Genomic DNA, 27,402 nt, shown 5'->3' on the forward strand with positions numbered 1-27,402 from the left:
ACCGGCCCATTCAACCCCCTCACGTTCCAAGTGATCAGCCGGGTCGCGGGACGACCCGCCCCCTTCCCCTGCCGATTAGCCATGTCCTGTTCCCTGCTCGCCCCGGGTCGACCCTCCCCTTCTGACCCGCTCCCCATGGCGATGTCCCCCTCCCCCCACCTCTCCAGTCCTCCACTTCCCGTTTCTGGTCTTTTCAGCAGCAACCCGGTGTCCCTCCCTAACCCCCCCCCAGGCTAGGACCCCTCCTAGCCGCGATGTACCCTTCATCGTACTCCCGTAAGTCAGCTGGTTCACGCTGACCCGGCTGCTCCTGCCACACTCCGACTCCTCCCGGCTCGGGGGGGGGGGGGGGGGGGGGGGGGGTTCTCCTCCTCCTTCTCCCCCCCCCCCCCCCCCCCCCCGCCACTCCTCCCTGGCCCCGCTCCAGCGCGGGAAAGGTCGCCATTGCTAGCCACGCCCCGCACTCCTCCCCTCCCCCCTCCTCTGCCCCGCGCACGGGAAAACAGAGGAAAGCCCGCGCTTTCGCCCTGCCACACCCCACCCCGCCATCTTCAGTTCCACCCCCGTCCCCGTCCATGCCTGTAAAGAACCCCCCCTAGGAGCCCTTATCCCCGATCTGCTCTCCCCCCCGTCCCGCCTCCCCAACTTAACATCATAAATAACAGATAAATAACAAGTAACAATGTACTTAACAATCGCCCTCTACCAAACAGCATAAATAACCATAAATAACCATGAATAACCACAATAACAATAACTAAGGGAAGTTGGCAAAGGGGGAAAAAACATCAGAAGAAAAACCACAGCAAGAGTTCAAAATCCAAACAAAGAATTCAGCTGAAAGTACCCGAGCGGCTACGGCCGCCAAGTATCCCCTGGGTCTAATTCGAGTCCAGTTTCTCTTCCTGTACAAAGGCCCACGCCTCCTCTGGGGACTCAAAATAGTGGTGTTGGTTCCTGTAGGTGACCCACAAGCGTGCTGGCTGCAGCATTCCGAACCTGATCCGTTTTGCATGTAGCACCGCCTTCGTCCGGTTGTACCGGGCCCGCCGCTTTGCCACCTCCGCACTCCAGTCCTGGTAGACCCTCACTGTCGAATTCTCCCACTTGCTGCTCCTTTCCCTCTTGGCCCACTCCAGCACTCTCTCACGATCGCTGAGTCGCTGGAACCGCACCAGCACCGCCCTCGGGGGCTCATTAGCTCTTGGCCTCCTAGCCATGACCCTGTAGGCCTCTTCCAGCTCCAGGGGCGAAGGGACGGCCCCTGCCCCCATCAGGGAGCTCAGCATTTCTGCTACATATCCCGGGAGGTCTGACCCCTCCAGGCCTTCTGCCAGGCCCAAGATCCTCAGGTTCTTCCGCCTCATTCGGGTATCCAGCTCCTCAAAACGGCTCTGCCATTTCAGGTGGAGTGCCTCGTGCACCTCTACCTTTCCCACGAGGACCGTGGCCTCCTCCTCCCTCGCAGTCATCTCCTGTTGCAGCTCCCGAATCGACGCCTCTTGGGTCGCCTGGGCTCCCATCAGCCTGGTGGTCGTCGCATTCATTGACTCCAAGAGCTCCATTTTCAGCTCCGTAAAAAAGCGCAGGAGAGCGGCCTGCTGCTCCTCCGCCCATTTCCTCCATTCCTCGGGTGCACCACCGGCCGCCATTTTGGTCTTCTTCCCCCGCTTTTTTTTGGGAGCTGCTGTTGCTTTCTTTACCACCCCACTCCGGGTACCGACCATAAAGTTGGTCTGGTTCTCTTCAGGGAGCCTTCCCCCACCGGGATTTGTCCTTACAGCGCCGTTGGGGCCCTCCAATCGGCCCGAAAACACCTTTGTAGCAGGAGCAGCCAAACGTGCGACTTAGCTGGTCATAGCCGCAACCGGAAGTCGTCAATGCTTTTTCAAGGGCTCCCTTTGAGATATTCTTTTTTTTTATAAAACATTTTATTAAGGAATCTGATTTTGTAACAATAACAGAAGAAACAGTGTGCATACAAATATAAACATAGTGCAAAGGCCGCCTTCCTCCCTCACAGGTTCCACCTTCCTTACACACTGATCTAAGCTAAAACCCCCCCGTTGACAGTTAATTTTCTCCAAAGAAGTCGACGAACGGCTGCCACCTCCGGACGAACCCTGACATTGATCCCCTCAGGGCGAACTTGGTTTTCTCCAGGCAGAGAAAGCCAGCCATGTCAGTAAGCCAGGTCTCTGACTTCGGGGGCTTTGAGTCCCTCCAAGCTCATAGTATCTGTCTCCAGGCTACCAAGGAGGCAAAGGCCAGAACGTCTGCCTCTTTCTCCTCCTGGATTCCCAGATCTTCCGACATTCCGCAAATCGGCATGTCTGGACTCAGTGCCACCCTTGTTTTTAAACACCTTGGACATGGCATCTGCAAACCGCTGCCAGAATCCTCTAAGCTTCGGGCATGCCCAGAACATATGAACATGGTTTGCTGGCCCTTCCGCACACCTTGCACACCTGTCTTCTATCCCAAAGAACCTGCTCATCTGGGCCACTGTCATGTGTGCCTGGTGAACGACCGTCCGGTGGCGGCCATGGAGGAGTAGGTCGCGCATTTGGCAGCTCCCGTCTAGAACGGACTCGCAAACCTTTTTTCAGAAGTTTTCACGGACTTTTTGGGGCAGATTGGTGAAGCGAACACTGCTAAAAGGTTTCCCTCTCTGTTGTATGGATAGCTGGACCAGGAGTGGCCGGGTGAAGCGTTTAAGTCCCAGCAGGCAGAAGCGTGCGGAGCGGGCGCCGAGGCATAGCATGGCGGCTGGTATAGACCAGGGCGCTTGGGTGCGGTGGGCACAGGCGCAACAGAGTTCCTTAGGGGCTGCTTTGCTGATCTTAAAAAAGACATGCTGGCCCCGATGAAGGCATCAATAGACCAAATGATCGCAACTCGGGCGACACAAGGGAAAGCGATAAAGTGATGGAGAAAAAGCTATCCGACCATGAGGACGAGTTGGTCGTATTGCCCCTTAAGGTGGAGATGCAGGATGACCTCCGCAAGAAGTGGCAGGAGAGGCTGGAGGACCTAGAAAACAGATCCAGGTGACAGAACTTGAGAATTGTCGGCCTCCCCGAAGGTGTGGAGGGGTTGGATGCGGGAGCATTTGTGTCCAAGATGCTGGAGACGCTGATATGGACGGGGGTATTCCCTCGACCCCCTGGAGCTGGACGTGGCGCACAGAGCCCTTGCAAGGAAGCCCAAGGCGAATGAACCGCCAAGGGCCAATGGTGGTGAGATTTCATCGCTTCTCGGACAAGGAACTTGTCTTGCGATGGGCAAAAAATGAACGGAGCAGCAGGTGGGAGAACAGCATGATACACATCTACCAGGACCTGGGTGCGGAGCTGGCCAAGAGGCGTGCTGGATTCAACCGGGTGAAGGCGACCCTCTTCAGCAAGGGGGTGAAATTTGGGATGCTGCACCCAGCGAGGCTATGGGCCACGGATGAGGCGTGGTCATTTGTCAAACAAGAAAAGCTGGACTCGAATTAAAGGACAGTTAAGCTTTGGTGGAATGCGGCGGTGGAGCTGGGTAACAAGGTGCCGTTTATAATTTAAGATCGTATACAATGTTGGGTGCGTGTCAGGGCTGTGGTGGTGGCTGGCGGGTGCAGTGTTTTCGGCAAAGGTGAGATACGGCGGGGGGAAGGGGCCCTGTCCTTCGTGCGGTTTTCAGGAAGTTGAAGCCTTGGTTCAACAAGTGTCTCCTCACGGGGCAATGTTAGTGTCTTCTGTTTATTTTTAGTTTCGTATTACTATTTATTCACTGGGGCTGGAGAGTTAGTTTAATTGGTTTATTCACGTGGGGAGAGGGGTGCGGACAATGAGGTGACAGTCTGATCGGCGCCAAGGGCGGGAGCTGCCGGGGTCAGCAGACTCTCGGGAACGTAGTGGGGGGGGGGGGGGGGGGGGGGGGGGGGGAGAAGGAGGAGGAGGAGGAAGGGGGGGGAGGAGGAAGGGGGGGAGGAGGAAGGGAGGGGGAGGAGGAGGGGGGGGGAGGAGGAAGGGGGGGAGGAGAGGAGGAGGAAGGGGGGGGGGGGGAGGAGGAGGAAGGTGGTGGACCCCTGGAGGTTCGCCCGGCCGAGAGTGAAGGAGTTATCTTTTTTCTCCCATGTTCATAAGGTTTATTCCCGCATAGACTTCTTTTGTCTTGAGCAGTGCGTTAATCCCAAAGGTGGCGGAGACAGAATGCTCAGCAATCACAGTCCTGGACCAAGCCCCGCACTGGGTGGACCTGCGGCTTAGCGAGGAGAGAGGGCAACGCCCACTCTGGAGACTGGATGTCGGGCTGCTGGCGGATTAGCAGGAACATCCAGGATTATCTGGAAGCAAACGATACGGGTGAGGTAGCAGCGGCAACGGTCTGGGAGGCTTTGAAGGCAGTTGTCAGAAGGGAGCTCATTTCAATTCGATCCCATAGGGAAAAGCGAAAAAGAGCAAAGAGCGAGAGACTGGTGGAGGAGATACTCCGAGTGGACAGGAAATACGCGGAGGCCTCCGAGGCGGGGCTACTGAGGGAGCGGCGGAGTCTGCAGGCGGAGTTTGAACTGCTGACCACAGGGAAAGCGGTAGCACAGCTGAGGAAGGCAAGGGCGGCAGTCGATGAGTAAGCGAGTAGAATGCTGACACACCAACTGCGAAAGAAGGAGGCGGCCAGGGAATTTGGGGGAGTAAAGAATAAGGAGGGTAACATGGTCTTGGATTCGGCGGGGGGGGGGGGGGGGGGGGGTGTGTGTGTGTGTGTGAACGGAGTCTTTCAGGAGTTCTCTAGTAAACGATACAAGTCGGAGCCCCTGACGAGAGCGGGAGGGATGAGGCAATTTTTGAAGAGGACCTGGTGGAGGGCTGGGGTCCCTGATTGAATTGGAGGAGATTGTCAAGTGTGTAGAGGGCATGCAATCGGGGAAAGCCCCGGGGCCGGACAGTTACCAGGTAGAATTCTATAAGAAATTTTTGGAAATATTGTGCCCACTCCTGATGAGGACCTTCAATGTAGCTGGAGAGAAAGGAACCCTCCCCCCAACAATGTCACAGGCCTTGATCTCATTCTTAAACGAGGGAAGGACCCGGAACATTGCGGGTCATACAGGCTGATTTCACTTTTAAACATGGATGCCAAATTGCTAGCTAAGATTCTGGCCGCAAGAATTGAGGATTGCGTCTCAGGGGTGATAGTGGAAGACCAGACTGGGTTTGTTAAAGGCAGACAACTCAATTCCAATGTCCGGAGACTTTTGAATATTACTATGATGCCCTCAGAGGGAGGGGAGGCGGAGGTGGTAACAGTGATGGACGCAGAGAAAGCCTTTGACCGGGTGGAGTGGGAGTACCTGTGGGAAACGCTGGGGAGGTTTGGGTTTGGTGAGGGCTTTATTGGCTGGGTGAAATGGTTGTACCAGGCGCCTGTAGCAAGTGTGTGTACAAACCGGCTGAGGTCGGGGTACTTCGAGCTTCACCGGGGAATGAGGCAGAGGTGTTCCCTCTCGCCGTTACTATTTGCCCTAGCTATAGAACTGCTAGCTATGGCGTCGAGGAACGGGCGGTGACTGGCTCGGGGGGGGGGAAATATCAGGTCTCGCTATACGCGGATTATTTGCTCCTGTACATTTCGGACCCTGTGGAGGGGATGGGGGAGGTTCTGCAGATCCTGAGGGATTTTGGTAGTTTTTCAGGGTACAAACTGAACATGGGAAAGAGCGAGTTGTTTGTGATCCAGGCCAAGGGGCAGGAGGAGAGACTGAAAGAGCTGCCGCTCAGGATGGTAGAGAAAATTTTTCGTCACCTGGGTATACAGGTGGCCAGGAAATGGGATGCCCTGCACAGGCTCAACCTGACCCGGTTGGTGGAGCAAATGGAAGGGGTCTTTAAAAGGTGGAACATGCTCCCGCTGTCACTGGCAGGGAGCATGCAGATCGTGAAAATGACTGTCCTCCCCAGATTTTTGTTTTGTCTTTCAGTGCCTCCCATCTTCATCCCTAAGGCCTTTTTTAAGCGGGTGAGTAGGATCATTTTGGGCTTTGTGTGGGCGGGGTGGGGGGGGGGGGGGGGGGGGGGGGGGGGGGGGGTGGCGCTGCTGAACTTTCACAACTACTGCTGGGCGGCCAATATAGCTATGATTAGGAAGTGGGTGATTGGAGGAGGGGGGGGGGGGAAGGAGGAGGAGGAGTCCTGGGAGCAGCTAGAGGCGGCGTCATGTAAAGGTACTAGTCTGGGAGCTTTAATAATGGCTCCTTTGCCGTTCTCGCCAACCCGTTACACCACAAGTCCGGTGGTGGTGGCAACACTGCGGGACTTCCTATGCAGGCAGGTCTCTTTGGCCCTCGTACATGCTCCTCCAATGGAACCTGTTGTATGAAGGTGAAGCCTTCTGGTGTCGGAACGTATGGAGTCTCCATCTGTCCAAAGTTCTGCATTTTCTTCCCTGTAAAACTTGTAAAAAAACATAAAAAATAAAATGAGGGAAAAAAATGAATAAAACCCCCACCTGGGTCGAGCAGGTGGATCGCGAAGGTCGGCCGGGTTGGGTCCCGAAGGTTGGCCAGTTGGTAAAAATGGGTCCCTGGAAAAAAAGTTTGAAGAACACTGCGCTAAAGGACAAATTTAATCTGCCGCCAGGAAACGCCTTTAAATATCTGTAAGTATGAGCCTTCCTGAAAAAACAGGTAGTGGCCTTTCCGACACTGCCGCCACTGAGGATACAGGACAGGGTGGTCTTCGGCACCTGGGTGAGGGAGAGGAAGTTGTCTGATATCTACCAGGAACTACAGGTAAAAGACCTTAAATTGTATCAGGCTGAGCCTGGCACATGATGTTTACGCGTTGACTCTACTCAACGCATCTGTCCAGAGACCATCCTCCATCTCTCCTCCTAACTCATCTTCCCATTTGTGTTTCAGCTCCTCATTTTCACTGTCTGTACCCTCCCAGCCAGTGATAGCGGGAGCATGTCCCACCTTCGGAAGCCTTCCTTCATTTGGTCCACCAGTCGGGTCTGCGTTTCCTCTGACCCCATGAGTTCTTTATAGATGTCCGAAACCCTCCCTTCTCCCACCCATTCTCTGGAAACTACCCTGGTAGGAGCGGGAAGGTTGAGACCTGCCTGCATAGGAAGTCCCGCGCCTGCAGGTACCTAAACACATTCCCTCCCGTCAATTCTGATTTCACCTCCAACTCCCTCAGGCTGGGAAAGCTCCCCTCTATGAACAGATCTCCCATTCTCTCGAGCCCTGCTCTTTGCCATCTCCGAAACCCTGCATCCAGCCTCCCTGGGGCAAACCGATGATTATTGCAGATTGGAGACCAGACCGATGCTCCCGCATGTTTCCTCCATTACCCCCAGACTCTCAGGGCCGCTACCACCATGGGGCTGGTGGAGTACCGTGCTGGCGGGAACGGCAGAAGCACCGTTACCAATGCCCCCAAACCCTCGCCCTTACATGATGCCACCTCTACTCGCTCCAACCAGCACCACCACCCACTTCCTAATCATGGCTATATTTGTCGCCCAATAGTAATTGCTAAAGCTGGCCCTCCCCCCGGCTACACTCCAGCATCACCTTTTTTACTCGCAGGGTGTTGCCCACCCATACAAAGCCAGAGATCACCTTGTTTACCCGTTTAAAAAAGGCCCGTGGAATAAAGATGGGAGACACTGAAAATGAAAGGGCAATCTTGGGAGGACCGTCATTTTCACTGTCTGTACCCTCCCAGCCAGTGATAGGTTGAGCATGTCCCACCTTCAGAAGTCTTCCTTCATTTGGTCCATCAGTCGGGTCAAATTTTACTTATGTAGCCGTTAACATTCGTGTGCCACCTGGTGCGTAGATACCGAAAGCTTCCCCTACCGCTCTTAATGGCAACTCACCCAGCCGCCTCTCCTGCCCCCTTGCCTGGATCACGAACATCTCACTTTTCCCCATGTTCAATTTATAACCCGAAAAACCGGCCAAATTCCCCGAAAATCCTCATAATTTCTCCCATCCCCTCTAGTGGGTCGGAAACATAGGAGCAGGTCATCTGCATATAGCGAGACTCATGTGTTCCACCCCTCCCCGAACCAGCCCCTTGAGGCTCTCAGCGCAATTGCTAGCGGCTATATGGCTAGTGCAAACAGCAGTGGGGAGAGGGGGCATCCCTGCCTCGTTCCCCGGTGCAGCCTAAAAGAGCCCGATGTCAACCTGTTCGTCCGAACACTTGCCACGGGCGCCTGATACAGCAGCCTAACCCAGTCGATGAAGCCCCGTCCAAACCCAAACCGCCCAGTGCCTCCCACAGATAGGTCCATTCCACCCGATCAAGTACCTTCTATGCATCCATTGTGACCACTACCTCTACATCCCTATCCTCTGTGGGCATCATGATCATATTCACCTTCCTCCACCTTCGGGAGCCTCAGCCCCCTAAGAATTGCCTCATCCCTTCCGGTCCAGCTGGGGGTTCCGACTCATATAGCCTGCTATAAAACTCATTGACCGTCCAGTTAACCCCTGCTGAATCTCCGACCAAGTTCCCATCTCAGTCCTTCACTTTCCCAATCTCCCTGGCTGCCTCCCTCTCTCTTTCTGAGCTGGTGCGCAACCATTCTGCTGGCCTTCTCTCCATATTCATATGTCGCCCCCCCCCTCGCTTTCCTCGTCTTAGTGTTGTCTGCAAACTTGGACACATTGCCCGTGGTCCCCAACTCCAAATCATCTATGCAAATTGTGAACAACTGTGGGCCCAACACTGAACCTGAGGGACACCACTAGCTACTGATTGCCAACCAGACAAACACCCATTAATCCCCACTCTTTGCTTTCTATTAATTAACCAATCCTCTATCGATGCTACTACTTTACCCTTCATGCCATGCATCTTTATCTTATGCAGCAATCTTTTGTGTGGCACCTTGTCAAAAGCTTTCTGGAAATCCAGATATACCACATCCATTGACTCCCTGTTATCTACCGTGCTGGTAATGCCCTCAAAAAATTCCACTAAATTAGTTAGGCACGACCTGCCCTTTATGAACTCATGTTGCGTCTGCCCAATGGGACAATTTCCATCCAGAATGCCTCGCTATTTCTTCCTTGATGATAGATTCCAGCATCTTCCCTATTACCGAAGTTAAGCTAACTGGCCGATAATTACCCGCTTTCTGCCTATCTCCTTTTTAAAACAGTGGCGTCACGCTTGCTAATTTCCAATCCGCCGGGACCACCCCAGAGTCTGGTGAATTTTGGTGAATTATCACTAGTGCATTTGCAATTTCCCTAGCCATCTCTTTTAGCACTTTGAGATGCATTCCATCAGGGCCAGGAGACTTGTCTTCCTTTAGCCCCATTAGCTTGCCCATCACTACCTTAGTGATAACAATCATCTTGAGGTCCTCAGCTGTCATAGCCTCATTTCCATCAGTCACTGGCATGTTATTTGTGTCTTCCACTGTGAAGACCGACCCAAAAAACCTGTTCAGTTCCTCAGCCATTTCCTCATCTCCCATTATTAAATCTCCCTTCTCATCCTCTAAAGGACCAATATTTACCTTAGCCACTTTTTTTTGTTTAATATATTTGTAGAAACTTTTACTGTCTGTTTTTATATTCTGAGCAAGTTTACTCATATAATCTATCTTACTCTTCTTTATAGCTTTTTTAGTAGCTTTCTGTTGCCCCCTAAAGATTTTCCAGTCCTCTAGTCTCCCACTAATCTTTGCCACTTTGTATGCTTTTTCCTTCAATTTGATTCTCTCCCTTATTTCCTTAGATATCCACGGTCGATTTACCCTCTTTCTACCGTCCTTCCTTTTTGTTGGTATAAACCTTTGTTGAGCACTGAAAAATCGCTTGGAAGGTTCTCCACTGTTCCTCAACTGTTCCACCATAAATTCTTTGCTTCCAGTCTACCGTAGCTAGGTCTTCTCTCATCCCATTGTAATCTCCTTTGTTTAAGCACAAACATTAAAACCATTTACCATTGCTGAATACCTGCCATTAATATCCTGGGCATCCCCAGAAACTTGTAGGCCAGCAATTCAAATACTGTGTTGAGAAGAGCAGGTCAGAGTCTGGGAATTAGATGATAGGTAACTTGCCTCCTGATTCTCATCTACAAGACACAAGCCAGGTGTGTGATGGAATATGCTTCATTTGCCTGTTTGAGTGCAGCTCCAAGAACACTCGAGGATCTTGACCCCATCCACAAAGCAACTCGCTTGATTGGTACCCAATTCACCACCTTGTACATTCATTTTTCTACCACTGGTGCAGAGTGGCAGCAGTGTGTACCATCTACAGGATGAAGTGCAGCAATTCACCAAGGCTTCTTTTAAAGCACCTTCCAAACCTACAACTGCTACTGCCTAGATTAAAGAAAAAGGGCAACATGCTAATAGGAACACCACTATTTAAGTTATTCTCTGCATCTCTCACATCTTGATTTGTTATCGTTCAAGAAGGTGGCTTACTGCCACCTTTTCAAGGGCAACTATGGATGGGTAACAAATGCTTGCTTAAACAATGATACTAACATTCCATGAATGAATTTTTAAAAAGGGGACCTTTGAGTGAGCTTAGGCCATTATGATGCCCTGCATATTTTTTTTAACATTTGCGTATGTATCACCATTTCATATGATCCTCTGGATCAGGACTGTTCGATTCCTCCATACTCAACTTCCTCTTCTCCTCGCTTGGGATTCCCCAATCCTACTTTTTAATCACCATTAAATAGTAATCTGCACATTCCCATTGCATGTACTCTGTAAATTTAGTGCAGCAAAATAAATGATTGGCTGGAGGGCTTGTGTTATGATTTGAATGCTTGTTTTTCATATGCATACACTAAAGCTTGCTTCCATAGACAAAACTGGTGTTGCACTGGTTATATTGCTATTTGGAGTCTCTTGATGTGTAAACATGCCAAATTAAATGCAAAATTTAAAGATTAGAGTCTCGGAACAGCAAAACTGGTAAAATGGATTAAATTTCAGGCAAAGCATCTGAAATACTATGATGGTTCTTGATTAATAATTGGGCAGCATTTAAGTAGCACCGGTTATGTGCCAATGTGCTAAGTTGAAGAGCTCAATGTATGCAGAACTAAATTTAATAAGGAATTGAAGTGTGCCTGAGATTAATCCTTTGTGGGATTGTTTATAACAACCGCTTGCTGTTTGAGTTTATATTTCTAATTATTTATTATTTAAATCCTTGGTTAGCAGTAGTATGGTGTGATATATTAAGAAAATGATGATGTTGCAGTGTTGTTTAATCGTACTTCAAAATTTCGTATTTTGAATCTGATTAAAGCATAAATTCTGGTCATATTTAAGCAAATGTGCTTTGAAAAAATATTTTTTTAAATTAACCTTTGAATGTCTTCCAGATGCAGACAGCAGTCTGTTGGCAAAGGTTGATGATGAAGATCTTCCTGACATTTCCCTTCTGATATCAAGACCTATTCTTTCCACTTTAAAGACAATAACTAATATAGAAGTGGCAGACTACAGATATCCAGAACTACCTATTACAAAATATAGGGAACAGGTAGGGAGGCTCTTCCGTTTGTGTTACTTATTTGTGCCAGAAAGAAATGTGGAATACGCAGGAATATTGCATACAGATTTTCTTGTGTTGTGGTACCAGACCAGACCCCAATTTATATCAGGAAACCGGATAAGGCACCAATTTTTCAATTTGTCGAACTGTGAGGAAAGGATACTTCGATCCAGGAGTGATTCCACTGACAAAAATGGATTTTGTACATCAAAACAAACTTAACCACATTAACATCACAGGAAAAAATAGCTCTTAATTGACAGTTAAGCAATTTACCTAATTTGTATCTTTACTATCTCCTATTAAGCAAAGCCAGCAAATACCACTGGTAAATAAAGTTCGAAAACAGAGAGATACTTTACTGTACTCTTGTGTAGAGCTTTCTTGGAAAGACAGCTTTGAGAGTGGTCGAGGCCCTTTCAGGGTCAGCCTACAAATCCTTCTCTCTCTGTCAGACTGCTGTCTGTCGACTGGTTCTTCCCATTAATTACATTATCTCTATCCCGCTCAGATCCAATTTACCGAAGTCTAAACGCAATGGGCTGCACTCTCCGCAATCTCGCGCTGAAATCGCAGCCAGTGCGGGGGCGGAGAATCCATGTTCCCGCAAGAAATTGGGACCGGTGCCGATTCCCCAATTCTGCGGGCCCAGAAAAACGGCATAATCTGGATACTCCGGGCCACTGCCAGAGGCCCGCTCAGCCATTCTCCGCTCCCGACTGGCCAAAGTCCTGACAGTGTGGAACTAGGCATGGAACCAGTGTGCTCCAGCTGGTCGGGATACTCGTGGTGGCAGTCTGCGGCCTCCCTGGTCAGGGGCGGGCCGATCAGAGGCTAGCGGGAGCATTATAGGGGGCTGGGGAATGTTTGTGCGGGGGTTCATCATCGAGAGGGTGGGGAGGGGGGGGAGGAGGAGGAGGAGGAGGAGGAGATTTTTTTGTGGTCTAGCTCCACGGTCCAAATCGAGCACGGCGCGGATGCTGGAGGCCTCCGCCGTGCGCATGCGCGGACTCTGACCGGGACGTGCGGGGGCCCATATCTGCAACAATAGCTTCGGGTCTCTTCTAGCCCCCTGCAGGGCTAGGAATTCGTGTCCCTTTGATGCCAGTCTTTCTGGCATAAAACTCCCTGTTTTGATGCCGGCGTGGGGACATAGTCCCAATAATGGAGAATCCAGCCCAATGTCTCAAATTATCTACCCTGCAGAGAATCTCCAGCAATCATTTTTTTTTTTTTGGAAATGTTTTTTATTGAGTTTTCATATTTTATATCCAACAAATTACAAATTATTAGAACAAAAAACACGCAAAAATTGACATGTATATTTACAGGTAAGCATCTTCATAATAACAACTGTCGCCGCCCCCTTTAACCGGCATACATATTTTACATTCCCCAATATGGCCGAGGCACATGTTTATAGGCATTTGTTTACAATTTGGTTTTGGGCCTTAGCTTGCCATCCGACTGTCACTTGCGGCTTTGTCCTCCCTTTTTTTTTGGAATGATTTTCATTCAAGTTTTCAACAACAAATTTTTATCACAACAGAGAAAAACAAATACAAAAACAATAAATTAACAAGAAAAATAAATATGCGTAAAACCATGCGAACAAACCCCCAGAACGAACCCGTAGCCCCCCCCCTGGCTACCTTCCCTCTCCAGCAATCATAACAAAGTTCCATTTGGCATGTAAGAAAAAAAATCAGGCAAAATAAGGAATGAAAAGTTAGTTAAAATTATTGATTATCTCACTTTTATGACATCTTAATTGCACATTTTGCAACACACCACCTGCCTGTACATTAAAATAACTTTTTTTTTAAAATTGCTGCAACAGATATATATACCTTAACTTGAGCTTTTTAACATTACTGCAACAGATTTATATAATAGATTCTAGATTAACATTTCCCACAGTCATCACCCTTGTAAGCTACGTTTTTCACAAGACCATACAATTCATCAATCTTTTCTAGAGCAGCTTCCTCAAATAAATGTCCAAATAATGTATATTCTAATTGCAAAATAACTAAGTGGATACCAAAGCAAAATACTGAGGGCTATTCCTTTCCGAAATTAAAAAGAAAGACTTGCATTAAGACAGCACCTGTCAATGACCATTGTATGTCTCAAACTTATTCACAGCCTTGGAAGTACTTTGTTTGAAGTACAGACCATGTTACAATGCAGGAAATACAACTGCCAAGTTGCACACAAGATCCCACAAACCGCATTGTTATGTTGACCAGATAATGAATTTTCTTCTGTTGATTCCGGGCTAATTATGGCCAGGACACGAGGGTGCAATACACCTACTCTTGTTTGAAGTAGTCACGATGTGGAGATGCTGGCGTTGGATTAGGGTGAGCACAGTAAGAAGTCATACAACACCAGGTTAAAGTCCAACAGGTTTGTTTCAAACACCAAGCTTTCGGAGCACTGCTCCTTCCTCAGGTCCTCCTTCCTGAGGAAGGAGCAGTGCTCTGAAAGCTCGTGTTTGAAACAAACCTGTTGGATTTTAACCTGGTGTTGTTTGAAGTAGTGCCATGGAACTTTTTACGTCCATCCAAGAGGGCAGATGTGGCCTCCGTATAATGTCACATCTGAAAAGCAACTTTGCCATATCGCTCAGTGTTCCACTGTAGTGTCAGACTTGATTCTAGTGCAAGACCTGGAGTGGGACTTGAACTTCTAACTGACCAACAGAATCGTGGCAAACAGAAAATTCTCAATAGGTTATTGAGTGCAATAGGTTATTGGGCCTCACGGTAGCATGGTGGTTAGCATCAATGCTTCACAGCTCCAGGGTCCCAGGTTCGATTCCCGGCTGGGTCACTGTCTGTGTGGAGTCTGCATGTCCTCCCCGTGTGTGCGTGGGTTTTCTCCGGGTGCTCCGGTTTCCTCCCACAGTCCAAAGATGTGCAGGTTAGGTGGATTGGCCATGCTAAATTGCCCATAGTGTAAGGTTAATGGGGGGATTGTTGGGTTACGGGTATACGGGTTACGTGGGTTTAAGTGGGGTGATCATTGCTCGGCACAACATCGAGGGCCGAAGGGCCTGTTCTGTGCTGTACTGTTCTATGTTCTATGTTCTAATGTTTCAGGTTGATCATGCCTTGCTAGACAGGGGAAAGTTAAAACGGTATAGATATTCAGAAGGTACCAAGGCATGGAAATGGGGCAATGGAACAAAGATCGAAAGGAATGTCTGTGATAAAGTGGAAGGCTGGAGAGATTCTATGACAAACACAAGCATTATGCAAGGCAAAAGTAGATGGTAAAAAACAAGAATGGGCCTCAAGGAAGTGTAAATGGGCATGCAAAATCATTATAAAAGCTACCAGGGGCAGCACGGTGGCATAGTGGTTAGCATTGCTGCCTACGGCGCTGAGGACCCGGGTTCGAATTCCGGCCCTGGGTCACTGTCCATGTGGAGTTTGCACATTCTCCCAGTGTCTGCGTGGGTTTCACCCCCACAACCCAAAGATGTGCAACTTAGGTGGATTGGCCATGCTAACTTGCTCCTTAATTGGAAAAATAATTGGGTACTCTAAATTTATTTTTAAAAATTAATAAATTAATAAAAGCTGCTACTTGCCTAAAAACACACAGCACTGAAATAAAACATTGGGGATAAAGGTTATGGTCTGAAATTGTTAAGATCCGCATTGACTCCAGAAGGCTGCAGCAAAGTGCCTAATTGAAAATTGACATGCTGTTTTGACAAACAGGATTGACCTGAAATGTTAACTCTATTTTTCTTTCCAAAGTTGATGGCTGAGTGTTTCCTGCATTTTCATTTTTCAGAACTGATTGGGTGTTGTTCTGGATTTTTTTGTGTCTATTGCAATGTAAATCATGGGAGGAATGCCTATGAGAAGAGGCTCCCCTGCGCATAGAGCTGGGAGGAAAGGCCCTCCAGAGACTAGAAGTCAATTCTTCAATTCAACCCCTCCCACCCCCACCCCCAATATCACCTGTGAGGTGCCCATGTCTCACTTGCGTCTCTACCCACTAGTGTTATGGGCCAGGGTTTATAAAACTCAAAGCATATGGATTTCACCTGACCTACCTGTTTATTGAATTTGGCTAGGATTAGCACAATACCTTGCCTTTCATGGGTTATTCAACAGAGGTCTTAGGTATTTCAAATCAAAAAACAAGCTTTATTCTATGAATTTAATTAACATTTGTATAAACACACAGTAATCATTTTTATCAATTACAAACATAAAGACCCCACACAGCTACAGTAATCTATGTATAACCCTTAATGAATTCCTCCTTAACTAGCACAGTGGGCTAAACAGCTGGCTTGTAATGCAGAACAAGACCAGTTCAATTCGCGGGTTCAATTCTCGCACCGGCCTCCCTGAACAGGCGCCGGAATGTGGCTTTTCACGCTAATTTCATTGAAGCCTACTTGTGACGATAAGTTATTATTATTATTATCTATTCCAATTCAATGACAAAATTCAAGTAAAACCAGCAACCCATTTTCAAAGGTGTGGCCCAGCACACGGCATAAGACTTGTTATTGATACTCTGTTGCCATTTTTTAAACAGCAGGTTTGAATTCCTTCCAGAAAACAATTATCTCTTTTAAGTTATCAAATAGTCTGGATACAGCTTTTAAAATGAAGATAGAGGAACACTTCTTTCAACCTGTGCAGTTTTAAACCAGTTCAAACTCAAAGCAAAAGTAAAACTCAGAGCCACAGCCTAGCTCCACTGACACAATGACATCATTGAAGCCATGTGATAAGACAAAAACATTTCTTAAAGGGACACCCATGACACTGGAGTATTCTCCATTCCCTTACTGTCAACTACATGGTACCCCTTTAACTGAGAAGACTGAGAGGGGACATGATTGAGATGTAGAAAATTATGTGGGGCATAAATAGAGTAGACAGGAAGAAATGTTTCCCCTTGGTGGAAAAATCAGTGACCGGCGACATAGATTTAAGGTAAGGAGAGGCAGCACGGTAGCATGGTGGTTAGCATAAATGCTTCACAGCTCCAGGGTCCCAGGTTCGATTCCCGGCTGGGTCACTGTCTGTGCAGAGTCTGCACGTCCTCCCCGTGTGTGCGTGGGTTTCCTCCGGGTGCTCCGGTTTCCTCCCACAGTCCAAAGATGTGCGGGTTAGGTGGATTGGCCATGCTAATTGCCCGTAGTGTCCTAAAAAGTAAGGTTAAGGGGGGGGGGGTTGTTGGGTTACGGGTATAGGGTGGGTATGTGGGTTTGAGTAGGGTGATCATGGCTCGGCACAACAACGAGGGCCGAAGGGCCTGTTCTGTGCTGTACTGTTCTATGTTCAATGAGAGGTTTAAAGGGGATGTGAGGGGAAGCTTTTCAACCAGATGGTGGTGGGAGTCTGAACCCCCTGCCTGTGAGGGTAGTGAAGGGAGAGCTCATACCATTTAAGCAGTATTTAGATGTACACTTGTGATGTTAAGGCATACAATGCTATGGGCCAAGTACTGGATGGGTCCATCTTAGATGCGATGGGCCCAAGGGCCTTTTCTATGCTGCAGCCATTATGTTTCTTATGGCTCCCCTGTTTGTGAGCTTTTCATGCAGGCTTGTCAGTGTCCAGCTTCCCTCCTCCCAGTCTTCACTTGCCTTCCATTCTTTGTGAACTTTTCATACAGGCTTGCCGTGTCCAGCTTCCCTCCTCCCATGCGCCCCACAGTATAGTACTGTCCAGATGGACACTCGTATGTAGCACCAGTGGGGAAGAATGCCCTTCTACTCCCCAACCCCAGGCGCACTACTGAACTGAGACAAGGGAGGGTTCATGGGTCCAGCAGCACTGTGTTGTCTATGAACACCAGCTCAGCATGGAGATGGAGCGCAGGGACTGATATGTCCAGCCAGAGTGTGAACCCATCGGGAGCAGTACAGCACTATGGTAGAAAGCTTTGTTCTAGTTGTTCTAGCTTGAACAAGTTGATTAGCGATAGTCAACACGGTTTTGTGAAGGGTAGGTCATGCCTCACAAACCTTATTGAGTTTTTTGAGAAGGTGACCAAACAGGTGGATCAGGGTAAAGTGGTTGATGTGGTGTATATGGATTTCAGTAAGGCGTTTGCTAAGGTTCCCCACGGTAGGCTATTGCAGAAAATAAGGAAGTATGGGATTGAAGGTGATTTAGCGGTTTGGATCAGTAATTGGCTAGCTGAAAGAAGACAGAGGGTGGTGGTTGATGGCAAATGTTCATCCTGGAGTTCAGTTACTAGTGGTGTACCGCAAGGATCTGTTTTGGGGCCACTGCTGTTTGTCATTTTTATAAATGACCTGGAAGAGGGTGTAGAAGGATGGGTTAGTAAATTTGCAGATGACACGAAGGTCGGTGGAGTTGTGGATAGTGCTGAAGGATGTTATAGGATACAGAGGGACATAGATAAGCTGCAGAGCTGGGCTGAGAGGTGGCAGATGGAGTTTAATGCGGAAAAGTGTGAGGTGGTTCACTTTGGAAGGAGTAACAGGAATGCATTGTACTGGGCTAATGGCAAGATTCTTGGTAGTGCAGATGAACAGAGAGATCTCGGCATGCAGGTACATAAATCCCTGAAAGTTGCCACCCAGGTTAATAGGGCTGTTAAGAAGGCATATGGTGTGCTAGCCTTTATCAGCAGGGGGATTGAGTTTCGGAGCCACAAGGTCATGCTGCAGCTGTACATAACTCTGGTGCGGCCGCACCTGGAGTACTGCGTGCAGTTCTGGTCACCACATTATAGGAAGGATGTGGAAGCTTTGGAAAGGGTTCAGAGGAGATTTACTAGGATGTTGCCTGGTATGGAGGGAAGGTCTTACGAGGAAAGGCTCAGGGACTTGAGGTTGTTTTCATTAGAGAGGAGAAGGCTGAGAGGTGACTTGATAGAGACATATAAGATAGTCAGAGGGTTAGATAGGGTGGACAGTGAGAGTCTTTTTCCTCGGATGGTGATGACCAACACGAGGGGACATAGCTTTAAATTGAGGGGTGATAGATATAGGACAGATGTCAGAGGCAGTTTCTTTACTCAGAGAGTAGTAGGGGTGTGGAACGCCCTGCCTGCAACAGTAGTAGACTCGCCAACTTTAAGGGCATTTAAGTGGTCACTGGATAGACATATGGATGAAAATGGAATAGTGTAGGTCAGATAGGCTTCAGATGGTTTCACAGGTCGGCGCAACATCGAGGACCGAAGGGCCCGTACTGCGCTGTAGTGTTCTATGTTCTACTCTTCCAACTGAAGATCCAGGTTTGATGTCAAAGTTTCCTGCTGGCATGATACAAGATTGGAATGCCTGACAGGACAGCGGTGGGCAACAGTTTAATGAGCATTCGTGAGATGCAAATGGATTTTGCACCATCTACTTGGGGGATGACCCACCATTAGGAGAATTGCATTGTAATTTTACCCTGGCTCACGCCAGATTCTTGCACCCTCCTGCCAATCTCTGTAACCTCGTCCAAAGCTATAATGCTTAAAACTTCTGTTTTCCAATATTTGGATACATGTAAGTTCGTGACTTTGCCAGAAAGGAGATACAGAGCTTCCCAGAAGAACCGGTTTCCATATTGCTGGAGGAGGTGCTGACGACAGGGGGACTGGAGATGGGGGTAGTATCGGCAGTTTACGGGGCTAATTTGGAAGAGGAGAAGGCGCTGCTGCAAGTGATCAAGGCAAAGTGGGAGGAAGAGTTGGGAGAGGGTATGGAGGAGGGGTTTTGGTGTGAGGTGCTCCGGAGGGCAAACACCTCCGCCTCGTGTGCGAGGTTGGGGCTGATGCAGCTGAAGGTAGTGTGTAGAGCACACTGCACAAGGGCATGGATGAGCTGGCCCTTTGAGGGGGGTAAAGGTGTAGTAATCTCTAAAGCGGTGCATGTGAAACTGGACCCGGGCCCTCCGGAGGCCATATTTGGGGTGTCAGACCAGCCGGAATTGGAAATGGATGCGGGGGCAGATGTTGTAACCTTTGCCTCGTTGATCGCCCAAAGGCGGATCCTGTTAGCGTGGAGATCAACCTCTCCACCCTGTGTGGCTGGGGGACCTGCTGGAATTCTTGACTCTTGAGAAGGTCAAATTTCAACTGAGGGGAAGGATGGAGGGGTTTTACAATTCATGGGCGTTATTCATTATGCACTTTCGAGAATTGGATTACGTCAAACATTAGGGGTGAGGTGGGGGGGGGGGGGGTTGGGGGGGGGGGGGGTTGGGGGGAGGGGGACTGTATGTGTGAATGGTGACTGAGTGATTCCTTTTTGTCATTTGTTTATGTTATAATGTGGGCTCATGTTTGGGGTTTGGTGGGAGGATGGGATCGTTTCTATTGATGTGGGGGTTGACATATTTGTTACTGATTATTGTTTATTGTTGGGTGTAAATTTGGGAGAAAATGTGAGAAAGGAGGAGAATAAAAATATACAAAAAGACTTCTATTTTCCTTCCGGTCCTTATCTCCGTTTCCTTCACAGGTGGTCCTGTCTTTAAATGATTAAGCCCAAAGCTGTGGAATTCCTTTCAAAACTCCCTGCTCCTCTAAAAGTTTTTTTAGATGCTCCTGTTTGACTAAGCATTTGGTCACCCTGTTAATTGATGTCAATTTTTGCTTGATGTGCACTCCTGTGAAGCACCCAGTAGCCTTTTACTGCATTAACTTGAGAAATTTTGGATCGTTCTGCCTTTCGGAATAATTTTCTAACTTGTGCCTCTCCATAGTTGTTGGTGTGATCTCTGCTTTCAGTCAAGCTCTGACCTCTCGGCTAATCAGGCTGCAATCCGTGAATACCAGAGTAGGGAGCCCCATCATAGCTTGCTTCTGGATCTGAACCCCAACTGTGGTTACGCATGCAGCCTTGCATCAGCCTGGACCGGTTGTGGTTACTCATCCCGCTGGGAGGAATGCTCTGCTGATGGCTACTTGATTAAGCTACAGGTTTTGACAGGCAATGTTGGTCACGGGATCAGCAGTGCCCCAAGTCTCGGTGGGTTCGACAGGTGGGCACGAGTGGGGAATGGTAGAGCCTCTGCCTCTGAGGTTCAGCAGGTGATATGTGAGCGAAGAGTGGGAGAGCAACAGAGCCCTGAATCTACACAGGGTTTTGCATTTTGGGTGGTGAGGAAAGAGAGCTTTGGGGTGTGAATATCTTCAAAGCTGAAATAACAGTGAAATGGCACCAAGTCAGTGTGGCTCGAGGACAGCTTTCCGGTCGTGATGTTGAAATGCATAAACTGCCCTTGTCCTTCTCGGTGGTAGAGGTTGTGTGTTTGGGAGATGGTGTTAAAGGATTCTTGGTGCGTTGCTGCAATGCATCTCCTACATGGTACTGGATGCCAGTGGTGCCAGGAGTAAATCCTTAAGGTGGTGGATGGGGTGCCAATCAAACGGGTTCCTTTGACTTTTATGCTATGAGCCTTTTGGAATGTTGGAGCTGTGCTTATTCAGGCAAGTATAATTTGTGCCACACAAGTACCAGTCCTCGAGAAACCCTGGTAATGCAGCCAAAGGTTAGTGACTCTGTTCTGTGGGCCAATGGGGTGAAGGTAACTCTTTGGCTCAGTAATATTCTGCTTGGTGCTGCTGAAGAGCTGAAGTTGTGTTTGTGAGGTGGTGACTGAGTGCGTAGTCCATAATCCAAGGCAACAGAATCTTTTTTTTTTTTTAAATAATTTTTATTGAGAAATTTTGATTTTATACAACATTGACGCACCTTAGTAAAATACCGAAAATAACAATAATATTAACAATCATATACATTCGCCCCATCCCCATGAACAACCCAGCATTTTAACAACAACGCAAATTAACACACTATAAAGTTACAGAATAAACACTACAATAATGCACCCCCCCCCCCCCCCCCCCGGGTTGCTGCTGCAATTGACCCAGTTACCTATCTCTGAGCCAGGAAGTCCAGAAAAGGCTGCCATCGTTTATAGAACCCTTGTATTGATCCTCTCAGGGCAAATTTGACCTTTTCCAATTTTATAAATCCCACCATGTCACTGATCCAGGTCTCCACACTTGGGGGCCTTGCATCCTTCCATTGTAACAGAATCCTTCGACGGGCTACTAGGGACGCAAAGGCCAGGACACCGGCCTCTTTCGCCTCCTGCACTCCCGGCTCTACCGCAACTCCAAAAATCGCGAGTCCCCACCCTGGTTTGACCCTGGATCCAACCACCCTCGACACCGTCCCCGCCACCCCCTTCCAGAATTCTTCCAGTGCTGGGCATGCCCAGAACATATGGGTGTGGTTCGCAGGACTCCCCGAACATCTGGTGCACCTGTCCGCACCCCCGAAGAACCTACTCATCCTAGTCCCGGACATGTGGGCCCGGTGCAGCACCTTAAATTGGATGAGACTAAGCCTCGCACATGAGGAGGAAGAGTTGACTCTCTCCAAGGCATCCGCCAAGTCCCGTCCTCTATCTGCTCCCCGAGTTCCTCCTCCCATTTAGCCTTCAGCTCCTCCACTGACGACTCCTCCACCTCCTGCATTACCTTATAGATGTCAGACACCTTCCCCTCTCCTACCCACACCCCCGAAAGCACTCTGTCCATCGTCCCCTGCGAGGGCAGCAAAGGGAATCCCTCTACCTGTCGCCTAGCAAACGCCTTTACCTGCAGGTATCTGAACATGTTCCCCTGGGGAAGGCCAAATTTATCTTCCAGTTCCCCCAGGCCCGCAAACCTCCCGCCAATAAACAGGTCCCTCAATTTGCTGATGCCCGCCCTTTGCCACCCCCTGAATCCCCCATCCGTGTTCCCCGGGATGAACCGATGGTTGCCACCCAGTGGAGCCTCCATCGAGCCCCCTGTTTCCCCCCGATGCCGTCTCCATTGTTCCCAGATTCTTAGGGTCGCCGCCACCACCGGGCTCGTGGTAAACCTCTTAGGGGAGAGCGGCAACGGTGCCGTTACCATGGCACCCAGGCTCGTACCTCTACATGACGCCATCTCCATTCTTTTCCACGCCGCCCCTCCCCCCTCCATCACCCATTTACGCACCATTGACACATTGGCTGCCCAATAGTACCCCAGAAGGTTGGGTAGTGCCAGCCCACCCCCATCCCTTCCTCGCTCCAGGAACACCCTCCTCACTCTCTGAGTCCCATGTGCCCACACAAAGCTCAGAATACTGCTAGTCACTCTCCTAAAGAAGGCCCTGGGGATAAATATGGGCAGGCACTGAAAAAGGAACAAGAACCTCGGAAGCACTGTCATTTTGACGGACTGCACCCTCCCCGCCAACGACAATGGCAGCATGTTCCACCTCCTGAACTCCTCCTCCATCTGATCTACCAGCCTGGTAAAGTTATGCTTGTGGAGAGTCCCCCAGTCCCTGGCCACTTGCACCCCCAGGTACCTAAAGCTCTCCCCTGCCCGCCTAAGCGGGAGCCTACCAATTCCTTCCTCCTGGACTCCAGGGTGCACCACAAACACCTCGCTCTTGCCTAAGTTTAATTTATAACCTGAGAAGGTCCCAAACTCGGCTAGTAACTCCATCACTCCCGGCATCCCTCCCACCGGGTCCGCCACATACTAGGCAACAGAATCTTGGGAGACAAGATTGAAACCTTGAGAGATGTAAAGCCATTGAAGCAGTTTATGTTGGAGTGACCATTGGAGAGAATTCCAAGGTGAGATCTCTGAAGGCGAAGACTGAAATCCCTCATAAGGGAGACAAGAGTTTTGGTGAGGTTTGTTGACTCATATTACAGATGTTTGGGTGGGTTGTCGTAAAATCTGTGGAACCTGCCTTGCATCTGCCATTTATTGTGTAAGTGTGGTGTGTGAGACTACTGTTTATTCACACATGCCTCATATTAACCCTGCATGTTAGGGTACAAGGTAGATGGAAATTGTTTTATCTTGCCAACTTTGTATAGTTTATTTTTATTTGTTCAGAATTCGTGGAATTGCATGGCTTTGTGTTCTTGGGCTTTATTCTCTTAGCAAGTGTCCTGTATCTCAAGCATTGTCTATTTTAAATAAAAAAAAGTTAATCCCTAATGCCTGGAGGAGAATATAGAGCTTGATCAATTCTTTCCGTCTCAGCTGTTCCATTTTCCAAATGCAGGCAGGTTGCACTCAGATGAGAATTCTCTGGCTGCAGGTTGATCACTTTCGGTTGCGGTGATGCGGAGCTGAGCCGCACGTTCAGTAGCTCCCGCTTTTTTCGGTCTTTTGGGCTCTGTTAAGGGCGGTGCTGGTTGGACTTTCCCCCGTGTGGGAACACTCTCTCTAAGATTCTCCGCCGGTGGATGGCCTGGACTAGGAGTGGGGCGGTCAAAAAATCGGCTTTGGAGCAGAGAAAGGTGCGAGGCAGAAGAAGCAAGATGGTGGCGGGCGGGGAAGCAGCAGCAGCGTAGCAGCAGTGGGCGCGAGAGCAGCAGGAGCTGCTTCAGCGCTCCTTTAAGGAGCTGGAGGCAGAGATTCTGGAGCCGTTTAAGGCCTCTCTGGACAAGCTCATGGCGACCCAGACGGCTCAGGGTGCGGAGATCCGAGAGCTTCGGCAAAAGGACTCGGAGGGCGAAGACGAACTCCTGGGCTTGGCAGTGAAGGTGGAGTCGCACGAGGCGCTCCATGAGAAGTGGTCAGCGAGGATGGAGGAGATGGAAAACCGGGCCTGTCGGACGAACCTGCGGATCCTGGGCCTCCCAGAGGGGCTGGAAGGTTCGGATTTGGGGGCCAATGTGGCCATGATGCTGAACACGCTAATGGGTGCGAGGGCGTTCCAGGGGCCTTTTGAGCTGGAGGGTGCCCATCGGGTGCTGCTGAGGAAACTCAGGCCAAACGAGCCGCCTCGGGCGGTGCTAGTACGTTTTCACCACTTTGTCGACCGCGAATGTGTGCTGCGTTGGGCGAAGAAGGAGAGGAGTAGCAAGTGGGAGAATGCGGATGTCAGGATATGCCAGGACTGGAGTGCGGAGGCGGCGAAGAGAAGGGCTGGCTTTAACCGGGCGAAGGCAGTGCTCCACAAGAAGGGGGTCAAGTTTGGCTTGTTACAGCCGGCACGCCTGTGGGTCACGTATAAAGATCGGCAGCTGTATATTGACTCCCCGGAGGATGCCTGGACTTTTTTTCAGGCAGAGAAGCTGGACTTGAACTGAGGGCTGGGGAATGCTGTATACAGCCCGGATGCTTTGTCCTCCTGGGTATCCTTTCGCTTTATCGGTTCTATTGGATGATTTGTTTTTGCTGTTCTGCTTTTTTTTCTGCTTGTTTGGGACTGTTATCTGTTTATGTGGGTGTTTTGTCATGTTTGGGGTCTGTATTTTGTTCACTGGTTGAGAGTTTGGGTGGGGTTCGTGGTCCTGTTGGGTCATGTGCCCGTCTTTTCCCGTGTTTTTGGTCAGGGGGCGGGGCTTGGGATGGAAGCGCGGGCTTTTCTCCCGCGCTGGAGGAGCGATGGGCAGGGGAGGTGGTTGTGTTGCACTGGTGGGGGGGAAGAGGGGGGGTACCGGGTTGCTGCTGGAATGGCCAAGCCAGAGCTGGAGCACGTAGAGGGGGTCGGGATGGGGGTCTGTCGCTGTGGGGAATGAGGGGGTGGGCGGGCACGTGGCGGATTGTGGAAGGGTGATGGCTAGTCGACGGGGGAGGGGGGCAGGCGGGTCCCCTGATCCGGCTGATCACCTGGAATGTGAGGGGACTGAATGGGCCGGTCAAACAGGCCCGAGTGTTTGCGCACCTGAGGGGGCTGAAGGCGGATGTGGCCATGCTTCAGGAGACGAACCTGAAGGTGCCGGATCAGGTTAGATTGAGGAAGGGATGGGTGATCCAAGTGTTTCATTCGGGGCTGGATGCAAAAAATCGGGGGGGTGGCGATCCTGGTGGGGAAGAGGGTGTCGTTTGAGGCATCGAATGTGGTGGCAGACAGTCGCGGGAGGTATGTGATGGTGAGTTGCAAGCTTCAATGGGAGCAGGTGGTGCTGGTTAATGTATTCGCCCCGAATTGGGACGATGCGGGTTTCATGCGGCGTATGTTGGGCCGGATTCCAGATTTGGAGGTGGGGGTGTCTGATAATGGGGGGGATTTCAACACGGTGCTGGATCCGCCACTGGATCGATCCAGTTCCAGGACGGGTAGGAGACTTGCGGCGGCTAAGGTGTTGAGGGGGTTTATGGACCAGATGGGGAGGGGTGGATCCATGGAGGTTTGCGAGGCCGAGGGCCAGGGAATTTTCATACTTCTCCCATGTGCATAAGGCCTATTCCGGGATCGACTTCTTCGTAATGAGTAGAGCACTGATTGCGAGGGTGGAGGATGCTGAGTATTCGGCGATAGCCATTTCCGACCATGCCCCGCACTGGGTGGACCTCGAGCTGGGGGAGGTGAGAGACCAGCGCCCGCTTTGGCGCTTGGAGGTGGGGCTGCTGGCGGATGAGGAGGTGGGGGGACGGGTTCGAGGATGTATTGAGTGGTACCTGGAGGCCAATGACAATGGAGAGGTCCGAGTGGGGACGACCTGGGAGGCGCTGAAGGTGGTGGTTAGGGGGAGTTGATCTCCATTCGAGCCCACAGGGGGAGAAGGGAGCAGAGAGAGAGGGAGAGATTGGTAGGGGAGATGGTGAGGGTGGACAAGAGATACGCGGAGGCCCCGGAGGAGGGATTGCTGAAGGAGCGGTGCAGCCTCCAGGCTGAGTTCGACTTATTGACCACCAGAAAGGCGGAAGCTCAGTGGAGGAAGGCACAGGGTGCGGTGTATGAATATGGGGAGAAGGCGAGCAGGATGCTGGCACACCGGCTCCGTAAGTGGATGCGGCTACGGAGATTGGTGGAGTTAAGGATCGGGGAGGAAATGTGGTGCGAAGTGGGTTAGACATTAATCGGGTCTTCAGGGACTTTTATGAGAGACTATATCGGTCCAAACCCCCGGCGGAGGAGGGGGGGAATGGGGCGCTTTTTGGACAGACTGAGATTCCCGAGGGTGGAGGAGGGACAGGTGGAGGGACTGGTGGAGCTGGTCAAAGGGATAGGGAGCATGCAGTCGGGGAAGGCGCCGGGGCCAGATGGGTTCCCGGCTGAATTTTACAAGAAGTATGCAGACCTGTTGGGTCCCCTGTTGGTTAGGACCGTTAACGAGGCAAGGGAAGGGGGGGGGCTTTGCCCCCGACGATGTCTCGGGCGCTGATCTCCCTGATTCTTAAGCGGGACGAGGATCCCCTGCAGTGTGGGTCATACAGGCCGATCTCACTTTTGAATGTGGACGCCAAGCTGTTGGCAAAGATCTTGGCCGTGAGGATAGAGGACTGTGTGCCGCAGGTTATCCACGAGGATCAAACTGGGTTTGTGAAGGGGAGGCAGCTGAACACCAACATAAGGAGGCTCTTGAGCGTTATAATGATGCTGGCGGTAGAAGGGGAGGCGGAGATTGTGGTGGCGCTGGACGCGGAGAAGGCCTTTGATAGGGTTGAGTGGGGGTACTTGTGGGAGGTGTTGGAAAGGTTCGGGTTTGGGGAGGGTTTTGTTAGTTGGGTGCGGCTGTTGTACGAGGCCCCGATGGCGAGCGTGGCCACGAATAGGAGGAGGTCGGAGTATTTTCGACTATTTCGAGGGACGAGGCAGTGGTGTCCCTTGTCCCCCCTGCTCTTTGCGCTGGCAATTGAAGCCCTGACTATGGCGCTGCAGGTGTCGGGGAGTTGGAGGGGGCTGGTCAGGGTTGGGGAGGAGCACCGAGTGTCGCTCTTTGCGGATGACCTATTGTTGTATGTGGCGGACCTGGTGGGGGGAATGCCGGAGGTGATGGGGATTCTCCGGGAATTTGAGGATTTCTCAGGATACAAGCTCATCTTGGGGAAGAGCGGCTGTTTGTGGTATACCCAGGGGATCAGGAGGGGGGGATTGGCAGGCTTCC

At 50.2% G+C, this 27,402-nt stretch overlaps 1 protein-coding gene across 5 annotated transcripts in view; it reads left to right on the top strand.

The window, feature by feature from the left end:
- tdrd9 (tudor domain containing 9) overlaps positions 1-27,402 on the top strand; it is a 254,200-nt gene that overhangs the window by 85,541 nt on the left and 141,257 nt on the right. For all 5 annotated transcript variants that reach the window (XM_038777784.1, XM_038777793.1, XM_038777802.1 and 2 more), the window contains one exon: positions 11,373-11,533. In XM_038777784.1, the coding sequence (XP_038633712.1) occupies positions 11,373-11,533 (161 nt within the window). The remainder of the gene's footprint in view (positions 1-11,372; positions 11,534-27,402) is intronic.

The sequence above is a fragment of the Scyliorhinus canicula genome, chromosome 2, assembly GCF_902713615.1.
Source record: "Scyliorhinus canicula chromosome 2, sScyCan1.1, whole genome shotgun sequence".
NCBI classification, from domain to species: domain Eukaryota; kingdom Metazoa; phylum Chordata; class Chondrichthyes; order Carcharhiniformes; family Scyliorhinidae; genus Scyliorhinus; species Scyliorhinus canicula.